The sequence below is a fragment of the Salvelinus fontinalis genome, chromosome 31 (genome assembly GCF_029448725.1).
Source record: "Salvelinus fontinalis isolate EN_2023a chromosome 31, ASM2944872v1, whole genome shotgun sequence".
In the NCBI taxonomy this organism is placed as follows: Eukaryota; Metazoa; Chordata; class Actinopteri; order Salmoniformes; family Salmonidae; genus Salvelinus; species Salvelinus fontinalis.
The window spans coordinates 23,458,038-23,483,812 of NC_074695.1; the positions used below are offsets into that span (position 1 = coordinate 23,458,038).

Sequence of the window (25,775 nt, forward strand, 5' to 3'; positions counted from 1 at the left end):
GACAGCTGTGGAGATGTATAACATTCTGTGTTGTCACTGACTGCATCCTGGGGTTTTGTGAGTACAGCAGTTGGGGCCATTACTGTTGACTTATAATATCCCTGAGTCAACCACAGCACTTTAAAGTGATTTGTGTGAGTTGAAGTATCAATGCCATAGGGGTAGTATCTCTGTAGAAGGTAAATGATCTGGCAGAGAGGGGTTCCCTCTGTCTTTGAGGTAACTGGGTAGGTATATTTGGTATTTATATTGATTGCTTGCCTGTATGCTGTCCCTCTGATGACAGTTATCTGATGGTGTGTAAGTTGCTATCTGATGTGATGCTGTTTCCTTTTTCTGCTGGACATCCAGGACTTTAGGGCACCAGGGTTCAAGTGACACCCTTATGGGAACTGGAAGAAGACGGAATCATATCATATCAGCCACAAGCAAAATCCTGTCAGCTTTTGGGGACAGTATGATCCTGGAGTGAAGACATCTGAATAATTTTGACTTTGGGTGGCCAAAGAAAGCAGGATAAAGACAGGAGTCAAGGACAAACAAGCCCACCTGCAGCATGCCTGTCGAGACCCTCCAGCCTGGCCTGAGACAGCCGGTGGCAGTGAGGGCTGCTGCTGCTGGAACGCCCAACCGCCTTCTCATGCCCAACCGCCGCCTCCTCCAACCAAGAACATTGGAAGCAGCTGAGCCCAGGCAGAGTGCAGTGGAGAGACTGGCAGCAGACAAGGCTAAATATGTCAAGAACCAGGTGGCCCTCTTTAAGCAACAGCCAATCAAAGTGCCTCCACCTATCATGCGCAAGCCTCTGATGTCCCCTGCCCTGCGGCCCACCCGTAAGGCCCAACTGCCTCGCCCTGACTTCACCCAGCAAGGGAGTTCCCCACTGGACCTGAAGCACCTGAGTAACCTGATCAACGGGGTGGGTGAGGCTGAAACTCCCCCTACCTCCCCAACCATGGACCCAGTGGAGAGTAGTCAGGCCCCTGACTGCCCCACTACCAACTCTCCCTGTCCCTCTCCAATCTCTGCTGGGGCTGGGTCAGGGGCTGCTGAGAGTATCCAGACCCTCTGTCCTGAGTGGTCCACCCCAGTCAAAGTAAGGGTAAATGCCTCTGGCCCACTAAGTCCTACAGGGTCTCCTACTGCAGTGACCATACGTAGAGTGGACGTCATACCCCAACCCCACCACACCACACCAGTGAGGACGCCCCTTAGAGCACAGCAGCAGATGCGCGTCCCATTGCAGCCCATGGCTCTGCATCCACACACCCAGATCCACAACGCAATGTCACCTCTGCGTCTCTTCCACCCCCGAACTACCTATGCACCAGGCCCTGCGTCTCCTAAACCTGTCCCAGCCCCTCCACCACAAAACCACACCCCAAACCGCACCTCCCAGTCTAGCCCCGTCCAGCTCCCAGCCAACCCCCCCATACTCCCGCCCTCCCCGTCGGTCACCTGCTTATCGTCCGGTAGTTCCAGGAAACGTCCCTCTCTGAACCGCTCCAAATCTGACATGAGTGACCGTTACTCCCGGGCCAGTACTGAGCTGGAGCACTTCTTCAACCTGTGTGGTTTGGACACTTCGGAGATGCAGGTGCTGAAGGGGCCAGGCTCAGACATCGCCTCCCTTGCACAGTTCCGCAGTGCCAGCGCTCCTGGGTCAGAGTGTGCAGGCCAGGAGGGTGAAGAGGAAGGTGGGGCTGCAGAGCCGGCACCCTATGGCGTCTCAGTAATTGAGAGGAACGCCAGAGTTATCAAGTGGCTTTATGGTATCCGCACATCCAAGGATAGTGCCAGGAGCACCAACATGTAGGGCCATGAGAGACTGATGTAAATATAGGCAGGGGAGAAAAACATGGAGGTGCACTTTAAACACGATTCCTGTACAGAGAAAAAAGCAGGAGAAGTGTGACTGCCGGTATAAACCAACTAATGAAAATGAAAGGAAGGGACTGATCTGGACTAATAGTGAAAGAAACTGTCTGTCAATGCAGTTTGATACAGTGTTGGACATCATTTGTGCAAATTATTTATTGCATGGTACTTGGTACTAACACCTGTTTCATCCAGCGCAAAGCAGCAGTGTTTGGTGAATGACGCTTCTATTGATGATGTGGATCCTCTGTACCTCATCTCCCATCGGTCCTCGGTCCTCAAGGAGGCTCAGAAAAGGCCTGACGTCCAAGGCTACTCACCTTCCTCCAGCCATTATCATTGGTAGTTCCATGGTGAAGCACATCTTAGTTCCTGGAGCTAAAACCCTGTGCTACCTGGGGGCTACGGTGAAGGATATCACAGGATTTATTTGTTCCCAGCCAAGAGCTGCTGCTGTTGTAGTGCATGTGGGAACAAATTATATCAAAAATGGTAAATCAGAGATAATGAAACAGGATTTTATTGCGCTGATCAACACCCTAAAAGGCTCTGAAAAGCAGCCGATTATATCTGGCCCCGTGCCATCGCTGAGTCTCGACTGTGAAAGGTTCAGCAGGCTTTTAGCACTTCATATCTGGCTTAAAACCTCTACCGACCCCCCCCCCCCTACCCCCCTCCCGGATCCGGGATCATCCTCATCAAAAAAGCTGACTAGCATAGCCTAGCCTAGCGCCACAGGGATGTCATATAATATAATTTCATGAAATCACAAGTCCAATACAGCAAATGAAAGATAAACATCTTGTGAATCCAGCCAACATTTCCGATTTTTAAAATGTTTTACAGCGAAAACACAATATATATTTATGTTAGCTCACCACAATAGCCAAACACACAACACAAATTTTTCACCGCAAACATAGCTTTCACAAAACCCACAAATAGAGATAAAATGAATCACTAACCTTTGAACAACTTCATCAGATGACAGTCTTATAACATCATGTTATACAATACATTTATGTTTTTTTTCAAAAATGTGCATATTTATAGCTACAAATCCTGGTTTTACATTGTGAATATGGCGCCAAAATGCACCAAATTGTCCGGAGAAATTTTGGACAGTCACGTAATCTAACCAAAAAACTCATCATAAACTTTACTAAAAAATACATGTTGTACAGCAAATGAAAGATACACTGGTTCTTAATGCAACCGCTGTGTTAGATTTAAAAAAAATAACTTTAGTACAAAGTACAGCATGCAATAATCTGAGACAGCGCCCAGCCATTCTCCGCCATGTTTGAGCCAAAAATATTCACAAAAATACGAAATAACATCATAAATATTCTCTTACCTTTGATGATCTTCCATCAGAATGCAGTGCAAGGAGTCCTAGTTCCACAATAAATCGTTGTTTTGTTTTAGAATGTCCATTTCTTCTGTCGAATTAGCAACTTTGGCTAGCATGGTGGAGCGCACATGTCCATGAACTCTTGACGCATGGAACAAAAAATTCCAAAAGTCATAATAAAACTCGAATAAACTGGTCAAACTCAGTTGAAAATCCATCTTTATGATGTTTTTCTCGTATGTATCCAATAACGTCCAAGACGGAGCATTTCGTTGTGTCTAGCTAATGCATTGCAGAAAACAATATGGTGCTCTCTGGTGTGCAGCAAAATACTGCCAATATGGCGGACCTGTCACTCCAAAAGCTCTCATTCGGTCTCACATCAAGCTAGACACCCCATTCAACATTCTACTGCCTGTTGACATCTAGTGGAAGGCGTATGAAGTGCATACAGATCCATAAATACAAGGCAATTGAATAGGCAAGGCCTTACACAGAGACCCATTTTCAGAATTTTCACTTCCTGTTTGCTGCCAAATGAGTTCTGTTTTACTCACAGATATAATTCAAACAGTTTTAGAAACTTCAGAGTGTTTTCTATCCGATAGTAATAATAATATGCATATCGTATGATCTAGAACAGAGTACGAGGCCGTTTAATTTGGGCACGATTTTTTCCCAAAGTGAAAACAGCGCCCCCTATTAAGAAGTTAAAGTCTACTGCCATTCTGTTGGCATAACTTTAATTGATCATTTTTTACAACTTTTTGGAAACAAAAGATGCTATACAGGGATGATGGACTCCACCCAAACCATCTACGGTAGGAGCCCGGACTCTCTCGTCACATTTTAAAGCTGTGTTAAGATATTGACTCAGAGACAGACCAAGCCCCACTCGGGTAAAACCGCCCATCCTCTCTAAGCGTTATCTTCGTACTGTTGTCTATACTGCCAGGGATGTTGTCAGTTGTAATTTTGTACCCATTCGATTGAATTCCACTCTTAGATCTGCTATTGTTAGCTCAAAAGGGGGGCCCACTGGGGTCTGCTCACCCAGTGCTTAAAGTTCAAATGTGAATACCATAAACTTGAATACCCCTCGGGTTTCAAATCACTTAGAGGGCTTGGGCTGTTGCACAATAGCAACCAAAGCCCATGTAAGTCAGTTTATAACATTCCATCATTGGTTACTCTGAGAGTTCCTCATATTGATATTGGCTGCGGCCTCAGGCCCTATGATGCTAACCTTGGAAAGGTAATTCCAATTTCTTCCTCTTTACTAATAGGGATAGACTAATGGTCTAGTTCTATGCAATCTTATAGCCAAACCAACCAATATCAACCATCAGACAGGGCCCGCAACCGCCTATTGAACATACTTGCTTGTTTGAGTTGGAATTTCCATGTGACTTCAGAAATTGTAAAGGACTTGGGTTGATGCATCTAAACATTAGGCTCTTACTTCCTAAACTGAATTACATTAAGATCTGGGCTATGCAAATGAATTCGGACATTCTGGTATTGACTGAAACTTTCTGGACATTCTCGACTCTGATATTAATATTGAGGGTTATCATGAGGTCAGAGCTGACAGACAGGGTAGAGGTGAAATCCATTTCACTTGCCAAAATGTTTTAGATACTATCTTTAAGTCATTCATAAAAGAGATGATGCTTGGGTAAAGGCCAGGAACACAGGTGTAGGCCTGGCCTGGCAAGCTTTTAAGCAACTGAGGAACCATTGTGTAAAAACATATGGATTATTATGTAACCACTCTCTGATTGTAAGAACCCTGCCAAATTCTCAAACTGCAGAGCCCGTCACAGCTGGCTCAATACCCCACATTTTTAATTTAACATTGTTATTGGGAAATATTAAAAAATGATAGAAATCAGCTCGTGTGCTGCCACTCCATAATGGTGAGGATAGTAACATTAGTGATCTTAATCATTATCAGCCCATTTCAAGGCTTCCTTGTCTCTTTAAGATTATTGAATCATTGGTAAATGTACAACTTTGCTCTTTTATCTGAGAAATGTATTTTGAATGTAAACCAGTCAGGGTTTAGACCTGGTCTTGACAATATTACTCCAACCACTTTAGTTGTTAATGATCTTGTCAATACTTTAGACACTAAAATGAAATGTGCTGCTTTGTATGTGGACCTGTCCAAAGCTTTTGATACTGTTGATCATGCTATTTTATTGAATAAGTTGTCCTCGATAGGCCTGAGCTCTGACGCCTGTTTATGGTTTCATGATTATTTTAGTGAAAGAACTCAGAACTCAGGCTAAGTCTGAAATTTCTTGAAGTGCATAAATGTGTACCCTTTCGATTTTGGGACCTGTTCTCTTCACTATTTATATAAACACCATTGGTCAATCTGTTTACAAATGGTAAACTTCATCTATATGCGGATGATACTTAACTCGGCAAAAAAAGAAACGTCCCCTTTTCAGGACCCTGTCTTTCAAAGATAATTCGTAAAAATCCAAATAACTTCACAGATCTTCATTGTAAAGTGTTTAAACACTGTTTCCCATGCTTGTTCAATGAACCATAAACAATTAATGAACATGCACCTGTGGAACAGTCGTTCAGACACTAACAGCTTACAGACGGTCGGCAATTAAGGTCACAGTTATGAAAACTTAGGACACTAAAGAGGCCTTTCTACTGACTCTGAAAAACACCAAAAGAAAGTGTTCCTGCTCATCTGCGTGAATGTGCCTTAGGCATGCTGCAAGGAGGCATGAGGACTGCAGATGTGGCCAGGGCAATAAATTGAAATGTCCGTACTGTGAGACGCCTAAGACAGCGCTACAGGGAGACAGGACGGACAGCTGATCGCCCTCGCAGTGGCAGACCACGTGTAACAACACCTGCACGGGATCGGTACATCCGAACATCGCACCTGCGGGACAGGTACAGGATGGCAACAAACAACTGCCCGAGTTACACCAGGAACGCACAATCCCTCCATCAGTGCTCAGACAGTCCAGCCTCTCTCAGCCTATTGCGGACAGAGGGCTTGTAGGCCTGTTGTAAGGCAGATCCTTACCAGACATCACTGGAAACAACGTTGCCTATGGGCACAAACCCACCTTCGCTGGACCAGACAGGACTGGCAAAAAGTGCTCTTCATTGACGAGTCGCGGTTTTGTCTCACCAGGGGTGATGGTTTTTTCGCGTTTATCGACGAAGGAATGAGCTTTACACCGAGGCCTGTACTCTGGAGCGGGATCGATTTGGATGTGGAGGGCCTGTCATGGTCTGGGGCGGTGTGTCACAGCATCATCGGACTGAGCTTGTTGTCATTGCAGGCAATCTCAACGCTGTGCGTTACAGGGAAGACATCCTCCTCCCTCATGTGGCACCCTTCCTGCAGGCTCATCCTGACATGACCCTCCAGCATGACAATGCCACCAGCCATACTGCTCGTGATTTCCTGCAGACAGGAATGGCAGTGTTCTGTCATGGCCAGCAAAGAGCCCAGGTCTCAATCCCATTGAGCACGTCTGGGACCTGTTGGATCGGAGGGTGAGGGCTAGGGCCATTCCCCCCAGAAATGTCCGGGAACTTGCAGGTGCCTTGGTGGAAGAGTGGGGTAACATCTCACAGCAAGAACGGGCAAATCTGGTGCAGTCCATGAGGAGGAGATGCACTGCAGTACTTAATGCAGCTGGTCGCCACACCAGATACTGACTGTTATTTTTGATTTTGACCCTCCCCTTGTTCAGGGACACATTGTTCAATTTCTGTTTGTCACATGTCTGTGGAACTTGTTCAGTTTATGTCTCTGTTGTTGAATCTTGTTATGTACATACAAATATTTACACATGTTAAGTTTGCTGAAAATAAACGCAGTTGACAGTGAGAGGACATTTCTTTTTTGATGAGCTGGTTAAGAAGAAAATATTTTAACGTGGTTTTTCTCTACAAACAGATCGTGCTTTTCTTTTAACAGTAGGACGCAGATTTGTCAGTCAACCTTTTTATCTGTTCTTGATTATGGTGATATTTATCAAAGTGCATTTGCTACTACTCTTAAACCTTTGGATACCATCTATCATAGTGCCCTTTGTTTTGTTACATGTGACAGTTGATACTCATCACTATATCCTGTATCAAAAGGTTGGCTGGACTTCAGAAAACACCTGTAGGTCTCTACATGACTCCCTTTTTGTTTGAAAGGTCCTACTTTATAAACTTCTGTCTTACCTAATTTTTCTGTTTTAGGATAGCCACTGGAGTTACCAAATAGTTCACAGGATTGGTTTACACTCAAGGTTCCTAGGGTTTCCACCGAGCTAGGTAAATCTGCTTTTAGTTTTAATACACCGTACTGCTGGAACAAAATACATTTAATCTTGATGTTGTGCCATTCAGTCAATTTAAAGTATTGATTGGGGATTATTTGTGGAGGAATGTAACTTTTGCTGAGTGATTTGTGATGTTTTATTTGTGCTTACCATGACTGTTTGTGTATTAAAAAAAGAGAACATAAAAAAATGCTATGATAATAAAAATGTTAAGTTTACGCACATCCAGGAATGTCAAACATGATGGATAATTACCTTCCCTACAGAAAAAAACACTAACCTTCACACATCTACAGTTGAAGTCAGAAGTTTACATACACTTAGGTTGGAGTCATTAAAACTTGTTTTTCAACCACTCCACAAATTTTTTGTTAACAAACTATAGTATCACAATTCCAGCGGGTCAGACGTTTACATACACTAAGTTGACTGTGCCTGCTTGGAAAATTCCAGAAATTATGTCATGGCTTTAGATAGGCTAATTGACATCATTTGAGTCAATTGGAGGTGTACCTGTGGATGTATTTCAAGGCCTACCTTCAAACTCAGTGCCTCTTTGCTTGACATCATGGGAAAATCAAAAGAAATCAGCCAAGACCTCAGAAAAAAAATTGTAGACCTCCACAAGTCTGGTTCATCCTTGGGAGCAATTTCCAAATGCCTGAAGGTACCTCGTTCATCTGTACAAACAATAGTATGCAAGTATAAACACCATGGGACCACGCAGCCTTCATACCGCTCAGAAAGGAGACGCATTCTGTCTCCTAGAGATGAACGTACTTTGGTGACAAAAGTGCAAATCAATCCCAGAACCACAGCAAAGGACCTTGTGAAGATGCTGGAGGAAACGGGTACAAAAGTATCTATATCCACAGTAAAACGAGTCCTATATCGACATAACCTGAAAGGCCGCTCAGCAAGGAAGGAGCCACTGCTCCAAAACCGCCATTAAAAAAGCCCAATTACGGTTTGCAACTTGTATTTTTGGGAGAAATGTCCTCTGGTCTGATGAAACAAAAATAGAACTGTTTGGCCATAATGACCATCGTTATGTTTGGAGGGAAAAGGGCGAGGCTTGCAAGCCGAAGAACACCATCCCAAACTGGGAAGCACGGGGTGGCAGCATCATGTTGTGGGGGTGCTTTGCTGCAGGAGGGACTGGTGCACTTCACAAAATAGATGGCATCATGAGGGGGGGAAATTATGTGAATATATTGAAGCAACATCTCAAGACATCAGTCAGGAAGTTAAAACTTGGTCGCAAATGGGTCTTCCAAATGGACAATGATCCCAAGCATACTTCCAAAGAGGTGGCAAAATGGCTTAAGGACAACAAAGTCAAGGTATTGGAATAGACATCACAAAGCCCTGACCTCAATCTGATAGAAAGTTTGTAGGCAGAACTGAAAAAGCGTGTGCGAGCAAGGAGGCCTACAAACCTGAATCCTTTACACCAGCTCTGTCAAGAGGAATGGGCCAAAATTCACCCAACTTATTGTGGGAAGCTTTTGGAAGGCTACCTGAAACGTTTGACCCAATTTAAACAATTTAAAGGCAATGCTACCAAATATTAATTGAGTGTATGTAAACTTCTGACCCACTGGGAGGTGGTGAAATCAATCAAAGCTGACATAAAACACTCTACTTATTATTCTGACATTTCACATTCTTAAAATAAAGTGGTGATCCTAACTGGCCTACGACAGGGAAGTTTTACTCGGATAAAGTATCAGGAATTGTGAAAAACTGAGTTTAAATGTGTTTGGCTAAGGTGTATGTTAACTTCCGACTTCAACTGTATATAATCTCATTTGGAAAGTATTCAGACCTTTGACTTTTTCCACAATTTGTTATGTTACAGCCTTAATTTAAAATGAATTAAATAAAACATTCCTCAATCTACACACAATAACCCATAATGACAAAGCAAAAACAGGTTAATGTTACATTTACAAAAGTATTCAGACTCTTTACTCAGTACTTTGTTGAAGCCCCTTTTGCAGCGATTACAGCCTTAAGTCTTCTTGGGTATGACGCTACAATTGTGGCCCACCTGTATTTGGGGAGTTTCTTCCATTCTTCTCTGAAAATCCTCAAGTTCTGTCAGGTTGGATGGGGAGCATAGCTGCACAGCTATTTTCAGGTCTCTCCAGAGATGTTCAAGTCTGGCCTTCTGCTGGACCACTCAAGGGCATTCAGAGACATGTCCCGAAGCCACTCCTGCGTTGTCTTGGCTGTGCTCTTAGGGTCGTTGTCCTGTTGGAAGGTGAACCTTCGCCCCGGTCTGATGTCCTGAGTGCTCTGGAGCAGGTTTTCATCAAGAATCTCTCTGCACTTTGCTCCTTTCATCTTTCTCTCGATCTTGACTAGTCTCCCATTCCCTGTCACTGAAAAACATCCCCACAGCATGATGCTGCCACCACCATGCTTCACCGTAGGAATGGTGCCAGGTTTCCTCCAGACTTGACACTTGGCATCCAGGCCAAAGAGTTCAATCTTGGTTTCATCAGTCAGAGAATCTTGTTTCTCATGGTCTGAGAGTCCATTAGGTGCCTTTTTGGCATACTCCAAGCGGGCTGTCATGTGCTTTTATTGAGGAGTGGCTTCCGTCTGGCCACTTCCGTCTGGCCACTACCATAAAGGCCTGATTGGTGGAGTGCTGCAGAGATGGTTGTCCTTCTGGAAGGTTCTCCCATTTCCACAGAGGAGCTCTGGAGCTCTATCAAAGTGATCATCGGGTTCTTGGTCACCTCCCTGATTGCTCAGTTTGTCTGGGCGGCCAGCTCTAGGAAGAGTCTTTGTGGTTCCAAACTTCTTCCATTTAAGAATAATGAATGCCACTGTTCTTGGGGACCTTCAATGCTGCAGAAATTTTTTGTTTCCCTTGCCCAGATCTGTGCCTCGACACAATCCTGTCTCAAAGCTCTATGGACAATTCCTTATACCTCATCGCTTGGTTTTTGCTCTGACATGCACTGTCAACTGTGAGACCTTATAAAGACAGGTGTGTGCCTTTCCAAATCATGTCCAATCAATTGAATTTACCACAGGTGGACTCTAATCAAGTTGTAGAAACATCTCAAGCAGGATGCACCTCTTTGGCCTGAATGCCAAGCTCCATTTCGAGTCTCTTAGCAAAGGGTCTGTATACTTATGTAAATAAGATATTCATGTTTTTTTATACATTTGCAAAAAAATTCTAAAAACCTGTATTCGCTTTGTCATTATGGGGTATTGTGTGTAGATTATTTAATCAATTTTAGAATAAGGTTGTAACAAAGTGTGGAAAAGGGAAGGGGTCTGAATACTTTCCGAATGCACTGTAGGTTCAGTACTTTTGTGAAACATCACAGCACACTCAACTGGATGGTCATCAGAGATAGTTGGGGGTAGCTGAAGGATGGGACTAAAAACAAACAAAAGATAACTAATGTAAAATATACTGTGTCCGTAAAATGTGTATATAGTATGTATAAGCTGGAAGTAGAAGCCTAAGTCTTGTTGTCCCCATTAGTTTACTCAAATTAGGGGAGGGTTAGGGGAAAATAGTAATGGATTTATTTATTTATTTTTAACTAAAAAAATGTTATCTTCATAATTAGATTTTTTAACCTTCAATTAAGACCAAAAGGCGATTTTTGTAAGGCAATTTTGACTTTGTGGCCGTGTTATCTTGTGGAAACTGGCGTAGCTGGGAAAGGATTGGGACTGATGGTTGAAGTTATGGTAAATATCAACAAGAGGTCATGGGAGCCCAGTACCATATGAAGTTTCACGGACATGTTCAATAGCAAGCGGTAAATTGCTCGTGCCGCTTCGGCCGCCGACTCGCTTGTGGGTGTGCTGGCAGCAGGTTCGATTGTGCGTCAAGCATAGTAAGTGTGTATGAAGGTCTGGTTATTAAAGGGTAAATAGTTCATAAGTAATATGCTCTAAAACGCTCTGGTGACAAACAAACTTTGCTTCTCTGTTTCCAATTGTCCACATGGCTGGGAGGACCTATTCAAGGAAATACATTTCAAAAATGTTTTTAAAAAAGGATGTTTTCTTAGCTACCTATAGTAGCTACAGTGCATGCTAACTCAAATTAGCTAGCTAGCCAACGTCACATACTGTATAGATTGCTGGCCAAGTGAATTAAATACCAGCTACCTAACTTCAAATTAGCTAGCTATCTTGATGTATTTATCACTGTAAAAAACAAACTCCAAATGCATTTGTAGGTAGCTAGATAACAGCCATGGAGGAGGGTGAAAAGATAGCAGCCCCAACTGTCAAAGTGAGAGGGCAGGTACTTTTGTGTAGTTCCTGTCCCTAGAAGTGAGGACAGAGATAATGGTAACATAATATTCAGTGCGGTGTAATTTGACTACAATGAAGTCTGTCCTCAGATAAAGAGAGCTATGAAAGCCTGTCTGCATATGAAGAGGTCCCAATGAAGAGCAGTGGTTCTCAGTTCTGGTCCTGGGGACTCAAAGGGGTGCACATTTTTGTTTTTGCCTTAGCACTGCACAGCTGATTTCAAATGATCAACTCATCATCAACTTCAAGTGGTATGTATGTATTCATTTGTGATGTTGTCCTTGATATGATCCTGTTTTTGTCACATGCTACACATGCATGCATGTGTGCCCGTGCATCTATCAATCCAATGTTATCATGATTTGTTACCTGGGGCGGCAGGTAGCCTAGTGGTTAGAGCATTGAACTAGTAACCGAAAGGTTGCAAGATCGAATCCCTGAGCTGACAAGGTAAAAATCTGTCGTTCTGGCCCTGAACAAGGCAGTTTTAAATTAACCCACTGTTCCTAGGCCTTCATTGAAAATAAGAATTTGTTCATAACTGACTTGCCTAGTTATTTTTTAAATCAGTGATATTATACTTTTGTAATCCACAATGACCTGGTGATGTAAAAGTCTAATAATTACATTGTCTTCCATATTCCTATAGATACCTTGTAACTGGAGATTCCTTCAAAACGATTGCCTACAGTTAACGTGTAGGGCACTGCAAGGTTGGGTGACCAGGGCCATCTGGAAATGCCTCCTGGAGGAATTCAGGTGTGTGAAGGCTACCTGTGAAGGCTACCTGTGTCCTACATAACTTCATGAGGATGGACACGAGGACCAGGAGTGGATCTGCAGCTCGCGCAGCAAGAGAGGCAATCTGTGTGCGGGAGATCTTCACCTCCTACTTCTTCGAAGAGGGTGCTGTTCCCTGGCAACACCGTAGACTACACTATGCACAACCAAAGGCTCTTTTAAGAGCTATTCACATTGCAATAAGAGTATTCTCCCATTTACTTAACTATGACTAAAATCTGCCGTTTCCAGCTACAATAGTCATTTACAACATTTACAATGTCTACACTGTATTTCTGATCAATTTTATGTTATTCAATGGACAAAAAACGTGGTTTTCTTTCAAAAACAAGGACATTTCTAAGTGACCCCAAACTTTTGAACGGTATTGCATATACAGTATATTTTTTTATACCTACAGAGGGCCTAAAATTCAAAATCGAATGGCTAAATTATAAATTTTATGACCATCTTAAAATAATTCCATATGGTAACTTAGTAGATATTGCGATCTAAAGGCTTCAATTTACAGGGGTTTTAACACCTGTTTGTGTTAAAACAATGTAGTACTTTAATAGGTGGGTTCACAGGGCTGAAATAGACCGTGACAGGAGTTTCTCACTTTCAAAGGGCCGGGGTTGTTCGGAAGGAGTCCAATGTCACAAGGGATTAAGACGTGTGCACGCACAGCACCCATGTGTGTTCATTGTTACCAGATACTCGTAGTTTGTTTGTTCTCATGTCAGAAGTAGAGAAAGATGTTGTAGGACAGAGTTTTACCCTGCCGAGGAGCAAATGGTGATCTGGAGTGGACTGTAACCACAGGAGAGTCCTAATTCCAAAGGATGAGCTGCTTCCAAACTTTGACAGATCAACCACAGACCTTGAGGAGTCATTTACCCCCCCACACCATTGAACGGCAAGATGGAAACACATGCAAGGACAGTCATCAATGCAAGACCACTGTAAGCTTTAAACGTTTGAATTTCTTAAATATAACATTGTTAACAACCTTTTATTGTGCTTAGTAAACCACTGTGGAATAGGACAGAGAAACATGAGATCCTGTAAGCTTTAAAAGTTTGAATTAATTAAATATAACACTGTTAACAACCTAACAATCTCTCGCTCTCTCTCAAGCATGTCTGACCAATTTGTGTGTGTCTTTGTAATATATCCGATCACTGTAGCGTCCGGCAGGGATTCCTCTGTCCAGGAAGCTATGCTATGCCGTGGGAGGTGTGCCATATTAGATTACTACTGCTGCCATTGGCTTCTCCTTACAGATTTTCCTGCTAAACGTTGTACTGGTCAGTAATGTTACTCATTGTCTGTCTGTACAGTCCACTGTCTCATGTCTGTCTGTGTAACCTCTCTGGGCTGGTCTCTGTCTCAATCAAATCAATCACATTTATTTATGAAGCCCTTTTTACATCTGCAGATGTCACAAAGTGCTTATATAGAAATCCAGCCTAAAAGCCCAAATGACAAGCAATGCAGATGTAGAAACATGGTGGCTAGGAAAAACTCTCTAGAAAGGCAGGAACCTAGAAAGAAACCTAGAGAGGAACCAGGCTCTGAGGGGGTGTCTGAGTCCCGTCTGTCCCTTGCTCTTTTGCAGATCGAAGCCTTCTATGTTTCTCTGATCCTGTTTGTGAGTCGGGCCTGGGATGCTGTAACAGACCCACTGGTGGGGTACTTGGTGAGCCGCAGTGGCTTGAAACCCATTGGCAAACTCATGCCATGGTCAGTGGATCTAATACCTCTTCCATTTTTTTATATTGATATTGGCCAGTGCAATCCATTCTTGCTGTCCTTCTCAGAGCATCCCTTTCTGTATTTTTGTGTTTTTCAGGGTGGTTCTCGCTATGCCTTTTGGGGTCCTCTCCTATGTCCTGCTGTGGTTCATGCCCCAAGGCTCCATGTCTCAAGCCTTCAGTGTTCCCTGGTACCTCACAGCAAGCTGCCTGTTTGAGACCCTCGTGACTGTAAGATCTACAATTTCAACCACAGGATGAGACATTTCAACCTGTTAACATCAAGGCTGTTCTTCTCTTTCTTCACATACAGTTTGACCACTCAGCCCCATCTCCAAGTCTTAATCCTCTAGTCTACATCCTCAACCCTTGCTTGCCTTGCTCCATTTCTGTAAAATAATATACAAAAATGTATTTAACCTTTATTTAACTAGGCAAGTCAGTTAAGACCACATTTTTATTTACAATGATGGTCTACCCCGGCCAAACCCGCAGACACTTTTATCCAAAGCGACTTAGTCATGTGTGCATACATTTTTCACACATGGGCCTGGGAATGAAGCCCATTATTCTGGCATTGCAAAAGCCATGCTCTACCAACTGAGCTACAGAGGACCACTTATCCTATCATTACTACTGTATGTATCCCAAACAAATCACTTAGCTGCTTTCTGTAGCCTGATCTCTGCAGGGTTTTCATCGCTGCCTCTTGATAATGACCACTTTCCTTTAGGGTTACTGTGTGCCATACTCTTCCTGTGTCAGCGTGTCCATGGTTACAAGGTGCAATTATTGACTCACAGTACAGTATCACATATCCCTTTTTTTGCACCATCACTATGGTTTCCGTGTCTATCTCCTGACAGTGTTTTAATGTGCCTTATCTTTCGCTGACCATGTTTTTGGGTGGAGACCAGAGAGACAGAGACTCTACCACAGCCTACAGTAAGAGCTTGACATCCACTCTCTTGTTTTCCATCTTGTAATGATGAATGGCATACAGTAAAAATGGATGAAATCATACATGTCTTAGTTGTTTTTTTCAGCTTCACTAGTCCCTTGGTCTGTCTATTTCTCTCCCTCTCTATGTGATAGGGATGAGTGTGGAAATGCTGGCGATGCTGGTGGCCTCAGCAATTCAGGGTCAGGTTGTGGCTGTATACAACACAGAGATGGCTGCAGCCTGTCAACAGACAGTTACACTACAGGCCATGGTACTACCACTATGAGTCACACCACAGGCCACGGTACTACCATTATGAGTTGCACAGCAGGGCATGGTACGAGTAACTACTCTCCACTTACAAACACTAACCTAACCCAGCACTGACACACACACACTGAAGGACATAACACTCCTCTACTATGTTGGTTTAGCGAATTTCTTTGTCAGTGGAAGTGAACTTACCTAGTCCCAGGGATATCACATTACACAGTAATTAACTGTTCTTAGCGTGTGTGTGTGTGTGTGTGTGTGTGCGTGCGTGCATGTACTTGCATCCATGTGTGTTTTTGCATTTCAAGTATGTGCGTTTGTCTTGTTTGTTTACCCATAGGCCTAGGTGTTTTTTTGTGCATAATGCATACATGTGAATAATTTGTGCTTGTGTAGCTTTGCTTACCCGTGAGGTTTCTTTCCCTAGCGTAAGGCTTTCCTGACTTCAGCGCTGGTCATAGGCGGGCTGTTCTTCCTCTGCTGCCTGGTCCTCTTCCTGGGGTGAAGGAGCAGCAGGGTGAGTCAAGGGTCAGAACACTAGAATTAGGGTTAGAGAGGGGTCAAGTTTCGAACTGCCAGAGTAAAGCACAGGGGAAGTCAAGGTTCAGTGGAATGTGTTCAAGAGTATAGTTCTGGAAGTGGGCTAAATGATGGGCTTGGAACAAAAGTTTTGGTAAGTCTTTTGAATTAATTTTTTCTACAACAAAGCAAATACCTCTCTCTGATTTTGTCTCCAGCTCCCCTCTATAGTCTGGCTAGAGTGCGTCTGTCCTATCTCACCACTCTAAAGATGCTAGTGTGCCACATTCCTTACCAACGACTGGTCCTTGGCCTCCTCTTTGCTGCACTTGCCTTTCAGGTAAATGCTAGCCTGGACTGCATCTAAATAAATCAACTAATACATCTTGAATCAGCTAATGCACATTTGTCCCTTTTTAGATGTCTTTGGGGAATTTTGCACTGTTCTGTACCCATGTAGCTGGGCTTGGGGCCCAGTTCCAACACCTTCTCCTGGCTCTGCTGGTAAGACAGTTCTGTTCAGTTCCGTCGACCTCACACATAGTCATATCACACACCCCACACCCTCTTGACTGCAAAAAGGACTGTCTGATTGGCCCAATACACAGGTGACAGAACACAATTGTTATCTAATCTGGCATATCATACTCTTTATGATGTGATACATATATGTGTAGCTGGTATTCGTCTCTGGAAGCTAACCGCTGTCATTTCCTTATTAAAGGGAAAACTACAGCCACAATACATCCTCTTGTTGTTTGATATTGTTTGTTTCTTCATCCTAACAGATAACAGCCACTATAGCTGCTCCACTGTGGCAGGCAATCCTGGTACGAGTTGGGAAAAAGACCACACTCTTCATCGGCCTATCTGTGAGCATAAAATTGTTTATCCCTTTATGACAATGTTTATGCTGAAATACTTACTATGTGAGACTTACAATGTTTTTGTATTTTTTATAGCTCTTCATCCCAGCTGTAACAATCATAGCTTGTGTACCCAGTAACCTGCCTGTCTTTGTGACCATGTGTGTGATGTTAGGATTCAGCTTGGCAACCATGTTCCTGCTGCCTTGGTGAGTCAGCACACTGCAGTTAGAAGGCCAAGATTCTGGCTCAGGGCCATGTCTCCACTCTGTACTGCACTCTGCTCCAGTTCTGTCTCTGCCTCTGTCACTTTGAATGACTCTAAACACACACACAATGCTGACTTGTGTGATGAGGGGCTTACTTCATTCATAACTCCCCATGACAGCCTGTCAAGAGTTGAATATTCTGATATGCTGATTTGACACTTGGCCAGTTGACTAATATAAACTGTTTTACACTTCAATCGATTCACCCAGACAGTGTTTGGTGCATAATCTGCATGTGGTCTGATTTGCGAGCCAGTCTCTTATTATTCATGTAGGTCCATGCTCCCGGACGTGGTAGATGACTTTGCCTTGAGAAACCCCTGCTGCAAGGACCTGGAGCCCCTGTTTTTCTCCTGCTATGCCTTCTGCAGTAAGCTGGGGGGAGGTCTGTCTGTTGGAATCTCAACCATGACATTACAGTGAGTCATTCATCCACCTACTCCTGCTCTCCCTCTCCCTTTTTCTCCTACTCATTATGTAAAACATAATTTCATTATTACAGTGCATTCGGAAAGTATTCAGACTCCTTCCCTTTTTCCACATTTTGTTACGTTACAGCCTAATTCTAAAATTGATTTGTTATATTTAATCCATCTACACACAATACCACATAATGACAAAGCGAAAACAGGTTTTTAGAAATTGTAGCACATTTATAAAAAATAAAAAACAGAAATACCTTATTTACATAAGTATTCCAACCCTTCGCTATAAGACTCGAAATTGAGCTCAGGTGCATCCTGTTTCCACGGATCATCTTTGAGATGTTTCTACAACTAGATTTGGAGTCCAAATTTGGTCAATTCAATTGATTGGACATGATTTGGAAAGGCAGACACCTGTCTATATAAGGTCCCACAGTTGACAGTGCATGTCAAAGCAAAAACCACGCCATGAGGCCAAAGGAATTGTCTGTAGAGCTCCGAAACAGGATTGTGTCGAGGCACAGATTTGAGGAAGGGTACCAAAACATTTCTGCGGCATTGAAGGTCGCCAAGATCACAGTGGCCTCCATGGAAGAAGTTTATAACCACCAAGCCTCTTCCTAGATCTGGCCGCCCGGCCAAACTGAGCAATCGGGGAAGAAGGGCCTTGGTCGGGGAGGTGACCAAGAACCCGATGGTCACTCTGACAGAGCTCCAGTTCCTCTGTGGAGATGGGAGAATCTTCCAGAAGGACAACCCTCTTTGCAGCACACCACCAATCAGACCTTTATGGTAGAGTGGCCAGATGGAAGCCACTCCTCAATAAAAGGCACACGACAGCCCGTTTGGAGTTTGCCAAAAGGCACCTAAAGGACTCTCAGACCATGAGAAACAAGATTATCTGGACTGATGAAACCAAGATTGAACACTTTGGCCTGAATGCCAAGTGTCACGTCTGGAGGAAACCTGGCACCATCCCTACGGTGAAACATGGTGGTGGCAGCATCATGCTGTGGGGATGTTTTTCAGTGACAGGGACGGGGAGACTAGTCAAGATCGAGAGAAAGATGAACGGAGCAAAGTGCAGAGAGATTCTTGACAAAAACCTGCTCCAGAGCGCTCAGGACATCAGACCGGGGCTAAGGTTCAGCTTCCGATAGGACAACGACCCTAAGCACACAGCCAAGACAACGGAGGGAGTGGCTTCTGGACAAGTTGCTGAATGTCCTTGAATGGCCCAGCCAGGGCCCGGACTTGAACCCAATCTAACATCTGAAAATAACTGCTATTTTTTTAGCTGTGCTACAGAGGATCTGCAGAGAATGGGAGAAACTCCCCAAATACAGGTGTGCCAATCTTGTAGCGTCATACCCAAGAAGACTCAAGGCTGGAATCGCTCCCAAAGGTGCTTCAACAAAGTACTGAGTAAAGAGTCTGTATACTTAAGTAAATGTGATTTCATTTTTTGTGATATTCCGTTGTTTTTTTTTAAACAGTTTTTGCTTTGTCATTATGGGGAGAAAACTATTTCATCCATTTTAGAATAAGGCTGTAACGTAGCAAAATGTGGAAAAAGTCAAGGGGTCTGAATACTTTCCGAATACACTGTATTTCAATGTATGTATTTATGTTATGCGTGTGTAAATTGTGTGTTTGTATGTACAGTGGGGCAAAAAAGTATTTAGTCAGCCACCAATTGTGCAAGTTCTCCCACTTAAAAAGATGAGAGAGGCCTGTAATTTTCATCATAGGTACACTTCAACTATGACAGACAAAATGAGAAAAAGAAAAAAAATACTTATTTTCCACCATAGTTTGCAAATAAATTCATTAAAAATCCTACAATGTGATTTTCTGGAGAAAAAAAATCTCATTTTGTTTGTCATAGTTGAAGTGTACCTATGATAAAAATTACAGGCCTCATCTTTTTAAGTGGGAGAACTTGCACAACTGGTGGCTGACTAAATAGTTTTTTCCCCCACTGTATGCTTGTTTGTACTGCAGTTTTGTGGGGTATCGTGCAGGTGCTTCTAGCCATAGTGAGGAAGTGGTGACTGCTCTTATTGTGCTGTTTGCCCCTGTGCCCATCACCCTACTGCTGGTAGGGCTGGTCTTCTTCCACCTGTACCCCATCAACGAGGATCGACGCCTCCAGCTCCAAAGAGAGCTAGGAAGAGAGTGAGTCATTCACACTCCTTCTAATAGGCTGCCTTAGTGCTCCTACTATGACTATAGCTTCCTCTCTAAATCCAACATACTGCATTACAACTTCCCTTACACTTTCCTGAGTTTATGATTCTCAAACATCCTGTGCCACACTTCTTCTTTTATTGATGTTTGTATGTGCATGATGATGAATATGAATATGTGTAGCCCTACGCCACTAACTGTTTTCTTGTTTTCCCTCTATTCAGTGTTGAAGCCATACATTCAACTGATATAGAAGAGAAGATAGGATCACACATTCATCAGTCAAGACACCAAACACATGAGTCCAGTCTGAAGTCATGTGGCGAGTCACAGCCAACTAAGTCCTGTTGTATTTTAAACAAGCCTACCTTGAAAAGTCACAACATCAGAGGCTCCAAAAAGTTAAATAACCAATCACAAAATCCACTGGAGTTCAGGCCTGATTTTAGTTCCCATTCACAAGTATCTAAGACCAACTCGGATAACCTTCTATGGAATTCTTGGCCAAATTCTAATCACTGCTCACGTAAATCGGATCATAGGATGTCTAACAAGTCTGAAGGAAAATGTAAAATTACATTTGTCTAAAAAATCATATATAAACAATTGTGCCAATGTCACGGGCGGGATCTTCTACACCAGCAGTCCCCAATTACATTCAGCCATGAGACGATTTTTACTTGAGCGGATGGCCGGGGGGTCGGAACATAGTTATAAATAATTTGTACACTGCAAATTGACCATAAGAATCCTAAACAGATATAGTATTAGACAAAAACTAAATAATTTCAAACCTTGATTACATTGGGATATAATCACATATGCCTATATTTGTGTGGGAATACTTGGGAACAGATTTCCTAAATAAAAATCACTTTGAACTGATTTCCTGATGATTGTCAGTCTTTAATGTCTAACGATTATTAATGCAACCAAAACCAAAGACCTGGTCATTGACTTCAGAAGAGACCAACCTAGCATCCAAGCACTGGACATTAACGGACAGATCATTGAGCGAGTGGAGTACTAAAAATACCTAGGAACCAGCATTGACAACAAGCTCTCCTTCAAAAGAAACATTGAACACATTCATTCAATATGTCAACAGCGCTTGATCTTTCTACAGAAATTGAGGAAGTTTGAATGTACACCAATCAATCCTACAAGCATTTTATATATGCTTTATAGAATCCATATTAGGCTTTAATATTGTGAGGTGGTTTGGTGCTCTAGGGAACACAAGTCAGAACCCATTGAACATGGTAATAAGAATCAGTAGGAAGGTAATTGGAACAAGTCAGAAAACCCTCAGTGACATTTACAAAAAATGAGTGAGGAAGAAGGGGGAACAAATAGCATTTGACATAACACACACACTGAATGCCCAGTATAGCTCCTTAGCCTCCGGGTGCAAGTTTAGAGCTCTTCCATTCAAATCTAAGAATTTGTGCAAACATCCATCAAACTCCTTAGCTCTAAGTTTTTGTTTGCATATACCCTGAGATTTTATAGAATGCTTCTAATCCTTTATACTGTACCCAACAGTACATGTGTTCTATGTTGATACAGTATGTGTCTTGTATGTACCATTTGTCACCACACATGAAGTTGCCTCCCACTAAATAAAAGTTACATGAATTTTATTTAAATTGCCTTTTTTTTGCGGATAGAAATCAGTGCGTGATGACACAATACACACAAAAAAAATTAATGTACCGAATAAAAATCTAAAGTTTAGTATGTTTCCATCTCATTTAACTCTACTGATAGTTTTGTCACAAAAACTGTAGGGTTAAATAGAAAATGTGCTTACTCTGGACTTTGCACTTGCACTCTAGCCAAAAGATTACAGATACAGTGGGGGTAGGCTCTGCATGTAGGCTGGTCTATAGGATGAGATTATTATGGATAAGAGCAAGAATATTTGTATTTGTCTAACGGAAGTCCAGAATCAATCATGTCACCAGTATGAGACCCTCAATATTTATTGGAAAGGCATATCAAGATCACAGTGCACTTTCACCACTCTGTGAAGTTCATCATAATTTATTTAAACTGTAGCCTAATAAACTGCATGGTTGGTCTCCGTTGGCAATTTTTTTTTTTTTTTGCTTAAATCTAAACAGGGTAATAAAAAGGGACAGTTAATGGAAAATTGTGAAATCAAGGAATGGAACGAAACAAGCAAAAGTAGTAGAAGAGAAGGATCGGTCCAATAATGCATTTCTTGTTAGACTGCGTTTCCAGGACAAGGAGCTTCATTTTGGAGATTTTGGTAATATTGAGAACTGTGAAGAGAGCAGTGGGAAAGGTGGATTTAATCAAGGTGACTAGAAGCGGCCTTGTTTTGGTTAATTGTGTCGATGAAGAACAAAGGTTACTCATGTAACCACAGTGCTATGAGCTAGGGACTATGCTAGTTATCCTTGCGGCTGGATGAGTCAAGATATTAATATCAGAGTAATTCCATGCCACGGGTGTGATGCGCATGCCCCCACCCCCTATAAATACCTGGGCGCGTAGCTTCACTTCCTCAAGACTCTTACCGAGGCTACAACGGATCAAACAGCTAGACTAGCATTGTCCATAGCTCATAGAACTGTGGTTACGTGAGTGAGTAACCTTCATTCTATTTTGCTTGAGGGACTATGCTAGTCACTCAATGGGATGACAATACCAGAGTAAGTCGGTTCCCGTAGGGCACAGCCTAGAGCAACACATCACCATAGGTGCTTGAGGCAGTACCCGGACCAACCACAGGTTACTGTTGGGAGGTAAGGGTAGCACCAAGCACAGCTGAGCTCACACTGTAAGGTTTAGCAACATTCACCCAGTAAAATCTTGCAAAGGACGGGGGGATGCCCAGCTGGCAACCGTAGATCTGTCAGAGAGGGGGACTCCCTTAAGCAGTGCCCAGGAGGTGGCAATTCCCCCGGTGGAGTGCGCTACTGCAAAGGATGGGGCTGGATGGGCAGCTAGGCTATATGCTTGCAGACTGGTGTCTACAATCCAACATGACAACCGTTGTTTTCTCCAAAGCACACAAACAGCTGATCAGAGCGGCAGATCACCTCTCCACGTACTCATTTGGGGATCTCACAGGACACAGAGTGCATACATCAACATCATGAGCCCCATTGGGCATGGAGGTGGATAAGGCTGTTAGCACCATTTCCCCGTTCATGTGACTTGAGGGCAGGACCTTTGGTAGGAAGGCTGAATTAGGCCACAGAGTAACGCTCACTTTACCCGGGCCAAGACAATATTTTTATTTAACCTTTATTTAACTAGGCAAATCAGTTAAGATCAAATTCTTATTTACAATGACGGCCTACCAAAAGGCAAAAGGCCTCCTGCCAGGATAGAGGGTAAAAATATATATATAAATAAAATAAAATATATAAAATATAAAAATAAATATATATATATATAGGATAAAACACACATCATGACAAGAGAGACACCACAACACTAGCAAAGACAGACCTAAGACAACAACATAGCATGGCAGCAACACATGAATACACAGCATGGTAGCAACACAACATGACAACAATAACACTCATCACTAACAGAAAAGCATGGAGCTCGCCAACCCTTTTGGTAGAGGCGATGGCCACCAGACACGCTGTCTTAAGAGAGAGATGTTTCATGTCTATAGTGTCTGGAGGGAGGTCTGGATAGTTCTCCAAGAACCCGATTCAAATCCCATTTGGGAACTGAGGGAGCTCTCGAGGGTTGTAATTGTTGTACTCCCTTAAGAAACCTTGCCATGGGCGGGTGGCTGCCTAGCGGACTATCCTGCTGTTCATCATGACATGCTGAAATGGCTGCTGCGTAAACCTTAAGTATGGATGCAGCCCTGCCAGCATCAAACAAAGACCTCAAGAACTGGAGCCCAGTTCTTATGCTGCAAAATTCTGGAGCAACCCCCTGCTCCCCACACCACTGGCAGAACACATGCTACCTTGTGTCATTGTCACGCCCTGATCTGTTTAACCTGTCCTTGTGCTTGTCTCCACCCCCTCCAGGTGTCGTCCATCTTCCCCCTTATCCCCTGTGTATTTATATCTGTGTTTTCTGTCTGTCTGTTGTGGGTTCGTCTTGTTTGTTCAAGCCTACCAGCGGTTTTCTCAGCTCCTGTTTTTCTCCTAGTCTCTCTTGTCCTCCTGGTTTTTGACCTTTGCCTGTCTCTGACCCTGAGCCTGCCTGCCATCCTGTACCTTTGTTCCACCTCTGGATTACCGACCTCTGTCTGACCTGACCCTGAACCTGCCTGCCTGCCGTCCTGTACCTTGGCCTCTGCTCTGGACTATCGACCCCTGCCTGCCTTGACCTGTCGTTTGCCCCTGTGGTTACAGGGCCCCTGTGGTTACAATAAACATTGTTACTTCACACAGTCTGCACTTGGGTCTTACCTTGATTCCTGATAGTCATAGGTTGACGTTGTGGAGGGGGCCCTAGCACTTTGTAAGATGTTAACAACCAGACCAACAACCAGACTGAACAGCTTTTCGCTGTTCAGCGACCAGGCCCACAGCTGCCCTCCGCCTGTGACAATTGGTCCAGCCTCCGAGGTAGTTCCCATGCTGTACCCACTAGGAGTGACAGTATTGTGCTGAACCAGTGGCATCTCGGAACAATCAGAAGGACCTGGTGACCTGCTTCCCTGAATCTGTCCAGAGTCGCTGAAATCAGCGGGATCGGGGGGGGGGGGGGGGCGTACAGCCTCTTCCTCGGCCAGAGCATCCAGGCCTAGTGAACTGGGGTGGGGGGTGGGGTGGGGGGGGGGGGGGGGGGGGGTGTAGTCGCCGCTCCCTTTCCGGAGGCCCTTCCCTGGACAGCATTGCCGCTGCAGTGTTCAGAATCCTTGGGAGGTGTACAGCTCTTAGTTAGGCCACATTCTTCTGTGACCACAGCAGAAGACTATGTACCATCTGATGGAGGCGGATGGAACCCAGACCCCCTTGGTGGTTTATGTATCCTACCACTGTGGCGCTGTCTGTACTAGCACATGTTTGTCTGTCGTGGAAATTCAGTACTGAGAGAGATTTGGTCATTTCTTCAAACAATCATCTTTATTTAATATCGATTTATTATTTAAATAATGAGGCTGGTTGATCCCCCCTTGAGTTTTGGACCGAGTAACCTAACCTTTACACAAATGCAGAGTCCTATATATAGCTGACACTAGCAATGCTCAGTCATTGTTGGTTCAACCCCCCTCATTCAAACCAAGGAGCATAATAAGCCACTCTGGGCTCATCCTGTCGTTATCTGCACATGGGTTGTTGTCTTAACCCCACCCTGGCTTAGTTTCCCAGATGCAAGGATGATTTTGAGACAATGAGGAATTGTTCTAAACTCCTCCTGGCTATCTCTATCTCGGTTACACCCACCACATCTTGTCTATGTAATGCAGTCTTTACCTCATTTGTCAGCTCAAACCATCTCCAGTGACCATACGCCCAGATTAGTTGCAGGGAAGTAGAGTGGAGACCATAAAAACACAGACACTAACAGGACAGAAATATCCTATTTGTTAAGTATTAATTGCTAACTATTAATATCAAACAAATAAGGTAAATATGTAATTTTTCTATCACGTCTCGCAGTTGTGAGAAAAAGTTGAGCAGAGCACATTGGACTGCTCTCAACTCCAGCATGTTGTTTGGACCAGCTGGAGCTCCATGTCCCGCTGGCCGCCCTCCCCTTCAATACTACTCCCCAGCCTGTCAAGGAGGCGTCTGTTTGAACCTGTTCCCTCCGATGGAATCAGACATATCCCACCTGAAAAGGAATTTCAGGGATTGCCATCTTGCCAGGGCTCGCGTGCATTCCTTAGACACAGTCATACCTGTTTTCCTTGGGATTTAAACATTGAGCATTGAACCACC

At 43.5% G+C, this 25,775-nt stretch overlaps 1 protein-coding gene and 1 pseudogene across 1 annotated transcript; both read left to right on the forward strand.

Annotated features, from left to right (window-relative positions):
* The first annotated feature begins 356 nt into the window (after positions 1 to 356).
* LOC129829862 (protein FAM110A-like) lies at positions 357 to 2,511 on the forward strand. The gene has a single exon (XM_055891847.1). The coding sequence runs from the start codon at positions 557 to 559 to the stop codon at positions 1,814 to 1,816; it is 1,260 nt and encodes a 419-aa protein (XP_055747822.1). The 5' UTR covers positions 357 to 556; the 3' UTR covers positions 1,817 to 2,511.
* A 9,986-nt stretch (positions 2,512 to 12,497) lies between these two features.
* On the forward strand, positions 12,498 to 21,375 carry LOC129829863 (sodium-dependent lysophosphatidylcholine symporter 1-like; annotated as a pseudogene).
* Positions 21,376 to 25,775: the final 4,400 nt, after the last annotated feature.